Source organism: Trichechus manatus, unplaced genomic scaffold (assembly GCF_000243295.1).
Source record: "Trichechus manatus latirostris isolate Lorelei unplaced genomic scaffold, TriManLat1.0 scaffold00056, whole genome shotgun sequence".
NCBI classification, from domain to species: Eukaryota; Metazoa; Chordata; class Mammalia; order Sirenia; family Trichechidae; genus Trichechus; species Trichechus manatus.
The window spans coordinates 14113022-14126280 of record NW_004443992.1 but is presented as its reverse complement, the minus strand read 5'-3'; the positions used below and the strand labels follow the sequence as shown (position 1 = coordinate 14126280).

The following is a 13259-nucleotide window of genomic DNA, read 5'->3' as shown; positions in this document are numbered from 1 at the left end:
AATTATAGTATAACATATATTGCTTCTTTGTGGCATGTATTAGAAGACTCTATAGTAAAGTACTTCAGGAGACGCAAAACTTATCCCTCATTTATATGCAGCTGAGCAACATGAATTTTCTGTTATCTATTGCCACCAAAGAGTAGGCAATTGTAGCCCCAACAATACCTGCTACGTCTGATATGCAAACAATGAATGTATTGTTCACTGCCTTAGTGGACAAAGTTCGGCTTTTGAGGGGATGGTTCCTAAGTCTAGATCCTAAAGGGAGGTTACAGTTAACTCTGATACCTTTAAATTATTCCATTGTCCATAGATTTGAGGTCCTCACCAAAGACTTCTGAATATAACTTACTTATTTGCAAACAAGGCTTTCTTCTGCCCATAGGGTCTTAACTTGTCAACTTATTATCACAGGTTCGATGTTATTCAAAAAGTGGGGGAAAAGAGAATTCATCCATATATAAGGAAAATGTTAAAGAATTTTAAAAGAGGAGGAATGAGAGATGGAGGTAAAGAAAATAAGATGAGGGAAATAACTTTAAATAATCGCAATGAAATTGCTTCATCAAAGGGATTAGAAATGCTATCCTTTTTGGGTTTTTTTGATGTGTACATTCTGCGAATACTGATTTTTTGGATTAGCTGTTTATTTGCCCTCCACTTGTAGTCTTTCCTTCAGTTATTTTAATCAGCACAGTCTGATCTCAAGGAAGTTCTGCAAAATATGATCATCTGTAATTCTATTCAATCATCAAAGAGAAATTAGAGTTCCCATATTGCAATGTTCCGGGTAGCAGTGTGAGTGGAGAGTAAGTCTCTTAATCAGCTGGTAACAAGCGCCGGTGCAATAGCCTCTGTGTGCTGTGCGTTTGGGCCTGTGTGTGCTTTAATCATCAGCTCTCTTGGGCCAGCGCCACTCCAAGCGCTCATCGGTTTGCAGGGAGCGATGAGCTCTGCAAAGAGCTGGAGTTACAAGTGTGAGGACAAATAAAGAGCTGCTCAGTCCCTAGTTTCAAATAATAAAGGAAGAAAAAGCATTTCCATAATGCAGACATTTTTCCTTTGGTCTAAAATTCCTTGTTCTGGGGGAAGACATTTGAAACTGGCTTTGCTGTTTTCAATTGCCCTCCTTTATTTCACTTTCCATTTTCCTCCCTGTCACCTCCATTTTCTTCTTTTTTTTTTTTAATTGTGCTTTAAGTGAAAGTTTACAGAGCAAATTAGTTTCTCATTAAACAATTAATACATAAATTGTTTTGTGACGTTGGTTGCCAACGCTATGATGTGTCAACACTCTCCCTCTGATTCCCTATTTCCATTCATCCAGTTTTCCTTTCTCTTCCTGCCTTCTCGTCTTTGCTTTTGGGCTGGTGTGCCCATTTAGTCTCTTATACATGGTTGAACTTGTTTTAAAGTCCTGTCTGATCTTTGGCTGAAGGATGAACCTCAGGAGTGACTTCAGTACTGAGTGAAAAGTGTGTCCGGGGACCATACTCTCAGGGTTTCTCCAGCCTCTGTCAGACCAGTAAGTCTGATCTTTTTTTGTGAGTTAGAATTTTGTTCTACATTTTTTCTCCAGCTCTGTCCAGGACTCTCTATTGTGATCCCTGTCAGAGCAATTGGTAGTGGTAGCCAGGTACCATCTAGTTGTGCTGGACTCAGTCTGGTGGAGGCTATGGTAGTTGTGGTCCATTAGTCATTTGCACTAATCTTTCCCTTGTGTCTTTGGTTTTCTTCATTCTCCTTTGTTTCAGAGGGATGGGACCAGTACACTTATTTTACATGGCCACTCACAAGCTTTTAAGACCCCAGACACTAATTGACAAAGTAGGATGTAGAACATTTTCTTTGTAAACTATGTTATGCCAGTTGAGCTAGATGTTCCCCAAGACCATGGTCCCCAGCCCTCTGCCCAGTAACTCAGTCCCTCAAGGAGTTTGGCTGTGTCTATGAAGCTTCTGGAAACCCTGGTGGCATAGTGGTTAAGAGCTATGGCTGCTAACCAAAAGGTTGGCAGCTTGAGTCCACCAGGCACTCCTTGGAAACCCTATAGGGCAGTTCCACTCTGTCCTATAGGGTTGTTGTGAGTTGGAATCAACTTGACGGCAATAGCTTGTTTTTTGGTTTTTTTTTTTTTAATGAAACTTCTATGACTTTGCCTTTGTCAGGTTGTGCTGACTTCCCCAGTATTGTGTACTGTCTTACCCTTCACCAAAGTTGCCACTTATCTATTGTCTGGTTAGTGTTTTTCCCTCCCCCCACACACACACCTCTCCTCCCTGTAACCATCAAAATTGTTTCTTTCTGTGTGTAAACATTTTCATGAGTTTTTGTAATAGTGGTCTCATACAGTATTTGTGCTTTTGTGATTGAGGGAAACTCAGCATAGTGCCCTCCAGATTCATCCATGTTGTGATATGTTTTGAAGATTAATCATTGTTCTTTATTGTTGAGTAGTATTCCATTGTGTGTATGTACCATAGTTTGTTTATCCATTCATCTGTTGATGGCACTTAAGTTGTTTCCATCTTTTTGCTATTGTGAACAATGCTGTAATGAATATGGGTGTGCATATGTTTATTCGTATGTTGGCTCTTATTTCTCTAGGATCTATTCCTAGGAGTGGGATTGCTGAATCATATGTGATGTGAGGAGCTAGGTGGGAGGGAGAAAGAAAAAAGAGGAGAGAGAAAAGCAAAAAAAAAAAAGGCAGCTTGATGGGAGCCGGTGGGTGGGGGCAGGGCAGACCCAGGGAGGCCATGTGCTGGTGACGCTCTAGCCAAGCGGTGTGGCATGGCCTGTTGAGAAGGGGCAGAGGTGGTGCATGGGACTAGGTGGGCGGGAAAAGGAAAGGAAGGAAGAGAGAGAGAAGAAACAAACAAACAAAAATATGGCACTGAGGAAACCGGCCGTTGGGCACCAGGCAGAACCAGGGTGGCAGCAAGCTGGTGTCTCTCTCCCTGGGTGGCTCAGCACAGCCCATCAGAAAGGGGCAAGGCATCTCAGGGGGCTAGGTGGGATGGAGAAGGAAAAGGGAGAAAAGGAAGAAGAAAAAAAATATATGGCACTGAGGGAGCTGGCCAGTGGGGAGTGGGGCAGACCCAGGGTGGCAGTGAGCCTGTGTTGCTCCAGCCAAGCTACTGTAGTCCATTGGAAAGCAGAGGAGGCAGCAAACAGGGCAGAAGGGTGAGGGGTGGGAATGTGTGTATCTCTAGTTACTGGGTGCTCTATCTCCTGTTGCGATCTCCATGAAGTTGCCTCCCATACTGCCTGTCTGGGGTAACCCTTTGGGCTATATCTTTGCAGACATTTTCCTATGGTTTTTCAAATATATGTGTGTGTGAGGGCATGAGCACTCAAAGAGAGTAAATAAAAAATATCTTATTAAATCTAAAAACCAAGAAACTTGCACATATACTCGAGAAGGCATGTAAAACTTTGTTCACTGCAGCATTGTTTATAATTTTGAAATATTGGAAACAACTAAATGTCCTTCGGTTGAGAATGACTAGATAGGCCATGGTTCTATTCTACGAGGGCATTAGTGGCACCTTCCATACAAGATACCCAGGTTAGATTCTCTACCAACGAACCTTATGCACCACTACCACCCATCTGTCAATGGAGATTTGAGTGTTGCTGTGATGCTGAATAGGTTTCAGTGGAGCTTCCAGACTAAGACAGACTAAGAAAAAAGGCCTTGCGATCTACTTCCAAAAATCAGCCAGTGAAAACCCTATCAATCACAACAGTCTGATACACAACATGGCACAAGACTGCCATTGTGAATGGGGTTGCCATGAGTCTGGGCCAACTCAATGGCAGCTTGCAACAACGACAACGTTTATTCTAAGGATATACCAGGCAGCAGTTAGTTAGAACACCAGAGGTCCATATGTGTGAACCTAAAATGCTAATCAAATTGCAGAGCAATATTACTAGATTTCAGAGTCAGATCTTGGTTCTGGAGTGTGGGGCTACCTTTCACAAATGTCAGAGGGATGGGGCTAGATCCACTGCTCAAAGCTAAGTGGATGGGGCTGCCACGCCCACGGGGCAGAAGAACGGGGCCTACCAGGGCTGAAGGGATGGAGTCAGCCCTCATATCTAGGAGAATGAGGCTGCCCAATGTGAAGGAGTAGAGTCACAGTACCAGCAGGCCTGGAAGACGGAGTCGAATCCCAGGACTGTGGAATCTCCAGTGGCCAACACCCAGAGTCCAGAGGGCAGTGTCATAGCCTAAATGGTCTCAGAGAACAGAGGATTATTTTCAAGCCTTAAGAGCTAATGTAATGTGTTCTGCTGACTTGCTTGGGCATGAGCACTCAAAGAGAGTAAATCAAAAATATCTTCTAATTTCTCTTATTTGTAATGGAAACATCTAGCTTGTGCCCGTTCCACCATTGTACTTTGGAAGCAGATAACTTGTTTTCTAGATTTCACAGATCAAGAGGAATTTTTGGATTTTGGACTTGGAGTTGATTTGGCCTTTGCTATGATATGATGGGGTGAATGTGTTTTACATGTGACAAGGACATTAATTTGGGGGGAGGCAAAGGGTGGAATGTTGTAGATTAAGTTGTGTCCCCCAAAAATGTGTGTCAACTTGGCTAGGCCATGATTCCCAGTAGTGTGTGATTATCTACCATTTTGTCATCTGATATGATATTCCTATGTGTTGTAAATCCTACCTCTATAACGTTAAGGGGGCAGGATTAGAGGTAGTTATGTTAATGAGGCAGGACTCAATCTACAAGATTAGGTTGTGTCTTGAGTCAATCTCTTTTGAGATATAAAAGAGAAAAGCAAGCAGAGAGACAGGAGGACCTCATGCCACCAAGAATGAAGAAACAGGAGAGGAGTGCATCCTTTGGACCTGGGGTTCCTGCACTGAGAAACTCCTAGACCAGGGGAAGATTGATGACAAGGACCTTCTCCCAGAGCCAACAGAGACAGAAAGCCTTCCTCTGGAGCTGACACCCTAAATTTGGACTTCTAGCCTCCTAGATTGTGAGAGAATAAATTTGTCTTTGTTGGAGCCATCCACTTGTGGTACTTCTGTTACTGCAGCAACTAGATAACTAAGACAATTACCATATGATAACATGATAACATTGATGTAAAAAAAAAAAAAACCTTTTAAAGATATGTTTTCATATTAGTAATATAAAGTTCACTGATTTAAAAGCTGTGCTATGCATGTAGAAGCTGTTGGAGGATTTAAACGAAGAGACATGGCACTCGGAGGGGCCACAGAGGCTGCACACTACCAGAGAATGTGACTTTATAGCTCGGTTTCTTCTCCTTGCTCTCTCTCTTCTTCTTTCAGACTGTTCCTCCCATTGGTCAGTCCTTCTACAGATCATTTGCAGGGAGGAGGGAAAGTTGCAGAGTGTGGCTGCAGCTGCTTATAAATGTTGAGTAGTGAAATCCAATCTCCTATCCTGACCTGTGGGACGAGAGCTGGGACATGGTACCCCAGGAGCCTGGGCCAGCTGCCGAGTTCAATCATGTATAAGAGACCAAATGGGAAACAGCTGTCCAAAAGCAAGGGCAAGAAGGCAGGAAGGGACAGGAAAACTGGACAAATAGACACGGGACCCCGGGGTGGAAAGGGGAAGAGTGCTGACATATTGTGGGGATTGCAACCAATGTCACAAAATAATTTGTGTATAAATTTTTGAATAAGAAACTAATTTGCACTGTAAACTTTCATCTAAAGCACAATAAAAAAAAATCAGCCACTAAAAACCCTATGGAGCACAGTTCTACTCTGACACACATGGGGTTACTATGAGTTGGAATTTACTCCATGGCAACTGATTTATTTTATCTATATACAACTCACATACCATACAATTCACTCATTTAAAGTGTACAATTCAATAATTTTTAATATATTCACAGATATGTGCAACCATCACCACAGTTAATTTTGGAAAATTTTTATCACCTCAAAAAGAAACTCTGTACCCTTTAGCTATCACCCCCCACATCCCACATTTCCTCCCTGCCAGCCTCTTATAACCACTAACCTACTTTCTGTCTCTATAGATTTCCCTATTCTGGACTTTCATATGAATGAGAAGATATATAGTGTGGTCTTTTGTGACTGGTTTATTTCACTTAGCATAATGTTTTCAAGGTTCATCATGTGTAGCAATCCATCAGTTCCTTATTCCTTTTTATGACTGCATAATATTCCATTGTATGCATATAACACATTTTGTTTATGCATTCATCTGTTTTGGACATTTGAATTGTTTCCACCTTTTTGCTGTTGTGAATAATGCTGCAATTTCTTTTTATAGATGCCTTTGGGGAAACAGATGTTTGGGGCAGCAACCTAGCTCAGGCGAAACATTATTGTACCTTATTTTTAAAACCTAAAGCATTTCTTTATGCTTTAGTTTTTTTGAAGAGATTTATTGTGTCCAAATTAGATCATGTGACTGAACTTTGAGCATATGAATATCTGCATCATTGAACATGGATATAACCACAAACACCAGTCACTTTTTAAAATAGACATTTGCATCTTTGAAAAAAAATCATTGTTTAAAATGTGTTCCTATGACAAATTTCGAGGAATGTGGATTTAATTCAAACCACAAACTTACTTTCTCTATTTCTTGCTTCTCTAGACTATAGTTAGCATTAGGAACGAATTGTGGAAGACTCATGAATCCATTAATGCTCTCCATAAGGAAAGAAGGTAAGGACCAAATGTGTATTCCCAAATAAAGCAGCAAAGACAAATCAATAGCACTTCCTTTTACTTTTACAGGAGTATTTTCTACAAAGATTTTACCATGCTCTTCTTTTTAACATTGAAAAAATATTCCTTATACAGGAATAAACACATAAAGAGATAAAAAGCTAGAAAGGCAGACTCCAGGCCACCTGGGAATTATTTTAAAATAATTCAAACTATTTGTTAACAGTGGAGATTTGCCTGGATACTATTGAGCTCCCTGTTGCTAGAAATATTGGCACCAAGTGAACTGCGTTTTTCAGAAATACTCCATAAGAATTTCTCCTTTAAACAAAGGGGGAAAAAACGGCAGAGTAATGGGTGTGGTGAACAACTTGGGGGAAGGAAAGTGTATTATTAGTGGCTATAGCAAGCTCAAAACTTTAGGTATAGAGAATACTGTCTAGAGAGGTCTTCTGAGAATGTTTCTGTGTTATCTGCTATGTAAAACCCCTGGGATGACTCCTTTCTGAAAAACCTGTCATAAAGATCTGCTTGAAACTCCAATTATGATCAAGATATTTTGAGTCAGATTTCTGTATTTCCTGAGTGTAATTGTCTGGATGTTTGAGGGCTGTCTTTCAGGGGAATCCTGTTTGAATGGGTCTCCAACTAAATTCCAAGACCTCTTTAAAACTCTATAGCAGTTAGGAATATTCAGAAATGTTGCATTTCACATTAGAGGACTGATGTGCACAAATTCCACAAATATACCAACAACACTGATCAAAGAATAAAACTCTAATTAGTCAATTTTGATTGTACACATACTATGTGCCATGGATTGTTCTAGGCCTGGGCCTGGGCATACAGCAATAAACAAAATAAAAAAAAAAAAATACTTGCCTTTTGGAGCTTATATTCTTATGGGAATAAAGAGACCAAAAGCAAGTGTTGTTAGGTGCCGTTGAGTCAGTTCTGACTCATAGTAACCCTATGTACAACAGAACAAAACACTGACCAGTCCCACGCCATCCTCACAATCATTATGCTTGAGCCCATTGTTATAGCCACTGTGTCAGTCCATCTCATTGAGGGTCTTCCTCTCTTTCGCTGACCTTCTACTTTACCAAGCATGATGTCCTTTCTCCAGGGACTCGTCCCTCCTAATAACATGTACAAAGTACGTATGACAAAGTCTCGCCATCCTTACTTCTAAGGAGCACTGGCTATACTTCTGAGACAGGTTTGTTCATTTTTCTGGCAGTCCATGGTATGTTTAATATTCTTCACCAACACCATAATTCAGGGGCATCAATGCTTCAGTCTTCCTTATTCATTGTCTAGCTTTCGCATGAAGATGAGGCAGTTGAAAATACCATGGTTTAGGTCAGGTGTACCTTAGTCCTCAAGGTGACATCTTTGCTTTTTAACACTTTAAAGAGGTCTAAAAGTAAATAAGCCTAAGTAGTATATAAGTAAAATAATAAGTAAGATATAGTATGATAGATAGTGTGACTGTCCAGAAGTTTGAGGGATTGAGACTAAGCCAAAATCTTTCTTCAAAATCTGTAGCAATTAGGAATTTTAAAGGCCATGGACACAAGTCAAGCAAGGAAGAGGATGGCAGGTGCCAGGGGCGAGGTTGGGGGTTATGATTTCAAATAAGGTAGTCAGGAAATACCTCACTATAAATTTGGCATGTAAGTGAAGATTTGAAGGAGGTGAGAGAGTTTGCTGAGCAAGAACCTGGATGAAGAAGGAGGGTTCCAGGCAGAGGGAACCAAAAGTGCAAAGACTCTGAGGGGAGAACATTCCTGGGCTGTTCAAAGAATAGCAAAGAGCTCTATGTGACTGAAGGGTAGCGAATGAGGAGGAAGAAGCAGAAGATAAAATCAGAGATGCAAGGAGTCGTCATAGCCATCTTCTAGGGTCATCATTTAGGGCCTTGTTGACCTCTGTAAGAACTTCAGCTAACTCTGCGTGAGGAGGGGAGCCACTGAGGGCCTTGAGCAGAGGAGTAACATGATCTGCCTTTTTAAAGAATTATCCCCCAAAAATAAAATAAAATAAAGAATTATCCAGACTGCTTGGTTCTTTCTTAAACCAATGGACAACTAGACTTGCAAAGAAAAACCCAAAATCCGCAATTCCTGAATTGAATCACTGTTCCTTCCCTGTGGTCTTTGACAAATATTAAGTGGTTATCCGTGACATGTATAATATATGTACATGAGTGTGTCTAGACAAAATGAAAATGAATAAAGCCAATATTCAAATTTAAGTAGCCATCAAATGTACATTGTCAACAGTAATCCATAGCACGCAGAGATGAGCTTTCTAAAACACCTCTACAGCCAGTACAATTCTTAGTGGAATTATGTAATAATGGACAGAAAAGACAGGGGTGCATAGTGAACAGCCAAACAGTTTAACATGATATTGATCAATGTCAGATAATAATCAAGGTGCAGGCTTCTCCTAGCATCTGCTCCCAAAGGGAAGACATAGAGTACATCTTGCTAGGGTGCTAGTTAGTGTGCTGATCTCTTGCCCTTCCAACCCACTCAAACTCCTTCTCTTTGCAGGTTCTTTAAAAAACAGTTAAACCGATGCAAAGACAAGTTGCAAGCAATATATGCCTCCCAAGAAGAAAAGAATCGCAGATTTGAAACAAAGATTCACCAGCTCACAACCAGCCAGGATAGTCTGTGGACCAAACTACAGCAGATGAGAGAGGACCTGCAGGTATCAAATGTGTGAAACACTGGCCATCTGGACTACCTGGAAGTCAGACCTGAGTCTTCCAGCCAAGGGGGCGCTGCAGCTTGAAGAGGTTCTTCACAGCATTGGTTCCTGAATTTTGGGTCTCAGGATCTTTTACATTCTTAAAAATTCTTGAAGACCCCAAGGAGTTTTTGCTTCTGTGGGGTCTATTTATCACTATTTACCATAATCAAAATTAAAAGTGAGAAATTATTTAATATTTCATTCATTAATTTTAAAATAAAAATAATAAACCCATTATATATATGTGCATATATATTATGTGTGTATATATATATATATAACATTTTTTAAACTACCTATTTTTTTTTTTAAAAAAACGTAATGAGAAGAGTGCATTATTTTACATTCTTATAAATCTTTTTAATGTCTGGCTTGATAAAAGACAACCAGAGTCTCATATTTGCTTCTGCATTTAATCTGTTGCAAGATGTTGTTTTGGTTGAAATGCATGAACAAAATCTGGCCTCACACAAATTTGCAGTTGAAAGAGGAAGGAATATTTTAGTAGCACAGTGGTTAAGAGCTCAGCTGGTAACCAAAAGGTTGGCAGTTAGAATCCACTAGCTACTCCATGGAAACCCTATGGGGCAGTTCTACTCTGTCCTACAGGGTCGCTGTGAGTCGAAATTGACTCAACAGCAATGGGTTTAGTTTTATTTTAGTAGCCTTTTCAGAAAATTGGTGACATTCTTCTTTGGTCCTACACTAGAACATGACAAATGGTAGTTCCTTAAAAGATAGTTACAATGTGGAAACTGAAACCATATCTGTTTCACACTGTTTTAATAAAACTCAGTATTCTATTGTGTTCTTTGAATGCATCTTCTACCCATGCATGATTTTGTAGCAACATGCATTGATCATTTAGAAAATCTTGGTTCGCTGACCTACACCGAACTTCCTAATACTGACCCATTTTGTTATACAGCATATTTAAAAAATCACCTTCATTAGTATCACCATTAATCTCACCGGAAACGTCTTTAAGAATTTGAAAGCTTTCAAGCTTAGGGTGGCAGATACAAGTTTGATAAAATTCTCACTTTTGCATGAAAGCTCAACTGTTATAATTTGCAGCAAATACCATTAATTGTTTTTGTTGCAGTGACAGTCTCACTTTGCTCATTTTTGTGAAAATAGGTCTGCCAAATACCCAAGTCTGAATAACCATAGTTTGTCAGTCATTCTTTCACACAAACGCTTTTCCTCGTGGCGAGTTTTGTATTTCACTATGCATCAGAAGTGTTTTATGCATACTTTCCATTTCATCACCCACAATATTAAAAAGATATGTGCTATTATTAATAAAATTAATAACTTACTACTCCATCAAGGGTGGAACTGGCACTTTTTTTTTTTTTTTAACTACAATTGCATGGTGGTGAAGAACAGCATGACTATTAGCACTGTTTGCTGATGCTGCCTTGATTTGTGCTAAGGCACCCGCAGTTTTACTTACTCTTGCATTTTCAACATCAGCGCAAATGTCAAAACAATGAAAAGGCAAATAACATCTCAGTGTTCTTATGAAAGTAATCATGATGTCACAGACCTCTGAAACAGTCTTGAGACTCACCCAGGGGGTCTATGGACCACACTTTGACAACCGAGCTTTACAGGGAACATACCCCCTTAGATTTTATAACATATCATGATGGAGCCTTGGTGGTGCAGTAGTTAACAGCTCGGCTGCTAACCCAAAGGTCAGCAGTTCAAATCCACCAGCTGCTCCCTGGAAACCCTATAAGGCAGTTCTGCTCTGTCCTATAGGGTTGCTATGAGTCAGAATTGACTCGACAGCAACGGGTTTGGTTTTTGGTTTTAACATATCATGAAACCCCTCACAACATACCTAGCTACATAGATCATTATGAACATATTTTGTTGTAACAGTTTTCATCTATGAATTCAACATATGTTGATATTTCCAAAATTCCTTATGATATTTCTAGAACCTGGACTTTTTAGAATATAGAATTTCCCCAAATTCCTAGTGATATTCCTTGTGATATTTTAGAATCTGAGCTGTGCCAATTCTTGTAGAGAGTTTTAGGTTGATGTTGAATTAACAGCGTAAAATAAGATTTATAATAATATGTTTAGAAAGTAGAAAGAAAAGTCTTGTATTAAAATTTTCCATTGGAATATTGAAATTTAATGCATTTATGAAAAAAGTGCAATAAATATTAATTTCCTCCTAAACGACATTTTCTTTATCTAGGCAGTGTTGCAGCCTCTTCATCCTTTATCTTCTTCCTGTCAAAATAGGGCATCAAAGAGTAACCATTCTTTGGCTAAAACATTTTGGAGGAAAGGAGATTCTTCCCAGATCAAGAACATCAATGAGGAGGGCTCAGAATGGGAAACTCTTCCTAACCCCACCATGGTTAGCAGAAGTCACTGAGCAAGTACAGAGCATGCTCTACAAAATCCAGAGCCACCGGAAGCCATTTTGCAGCCGAGGTCAGTGCAAAGCAGCAGGACACAAAGCCAAGCCCAAAAGATACTGAAGGAAAGCCTGCCCAGTGCTCAGGGATTGCTGCCGGAAACCCCCAAATTTGTCTCTACTGAAATGAGTAGTCCTGCTCTGGCACCTGCTGAAAGGAAAGAGACCACTAACATCCAAGAGAGAAAAGATGAGCTGGAGGAAGAGGAACTGCAAGAACTGCTGTCAAAATGTATGGATGCCTTCACTCTTGAAATGCCATCAGGTAAGGTTTTCACAGTCAGCAGAAGCAGTGATGGCCAGGAAATAAGACTGCCTTTTAAAACTTGATTTTACAACATGTCGGATCAGCCCAACAGCTACAATTCATCTAGTGAGTAACAGAGTTCTGAATATTTTAAATGTCAGTAGCATCTCTGAACTTGTTTCTCTCTACATCCTGGAATTGCCTAATTCATCGAATTATTGTGAGCATTAAAAATGATAAACCATGTAAGACAGTTAGTATGACCATTAAAAGTGATAAACCATGTAAGACTTTAGTACAGCACCTATTGCTGGTTGCAAACGAGTCGATTCCAACTCATGGTGACCCAATGCGTGCAGAGTAGAACTGCTCCCTAGAGTTTTCAAGGCTGTGACCTTTCAGAAGCAGATCACCAGGCCTGTCTTCCAAGGCACCCCTGGGTCTGTTCAAACTGCCAGCCTTTCAGCTAGCAGTCAGGAGCTTAACCTTTTGTGCCATCCAGGAACGTAATAAGCATCCAATAAATGTTTATTATTTTGTTACTGCAATTATTATTACTGGTAGCCCTAACTCATATATAACTAGGCAGCCTGATATCACCATTTAAAAAGGGAAGTAACAGTGGTACTCTCTTTCTAGAAGAGAATTGATTAATTAAGGTTTCTCTGGTGGCGCAATGGTTAAGCACTTGGCTGCTAACCATCCAAAGCGCAGTGGTTTGTATCCACCATGTGCTCTGAAGGAGAAAAGACCTGGTGATCTGCTCCTGTAAAGATTTTTATTGTTGTTGTTAGGTGCCGTCGAGTCAGTTCCGACTCACAGCAACCCTGTGTACAACAGAATGAAGCACTGCCCAGTCCTGCACCATCCTCACAATCATTGTTATGCTTGAACCCATTGTTGTAGCTACTGTGTCAATCCATCTCGTTGAAGGTCTTTCTCTTTTTCACTGACCCTCTGCTTTACCCAAGCATGATTTCCTTCTCCAGGGACTGATTCCTCCTGATAATAGGTCCAAAGTATGTGAGACGTAGTCTCGCCACTCTTGCTTCTAAGGAGCATTCTGGTTGTACTTCTTC

General features: G+C 40.2%; 1 protein-coding gene across 1 annotated transcript in view; it reads left to right on the top strand.

Moving 5' to 3' along the window:
• DYTN (dystrotelin) overlaps positions 1-13259 on the top strand; it is a 64941-nt gene that overhangs the window by 46411 nt on the left and 5271 nt on the right. The window contains 2 exon segments of the mRNA XM_004378271.1: positions 9286-9445; positions 11709-12198. Of these exon segments, the coding sequence (XP_004378328.1) occupies positions 9286-9445; positions 11709-12198 (650 nt within the window).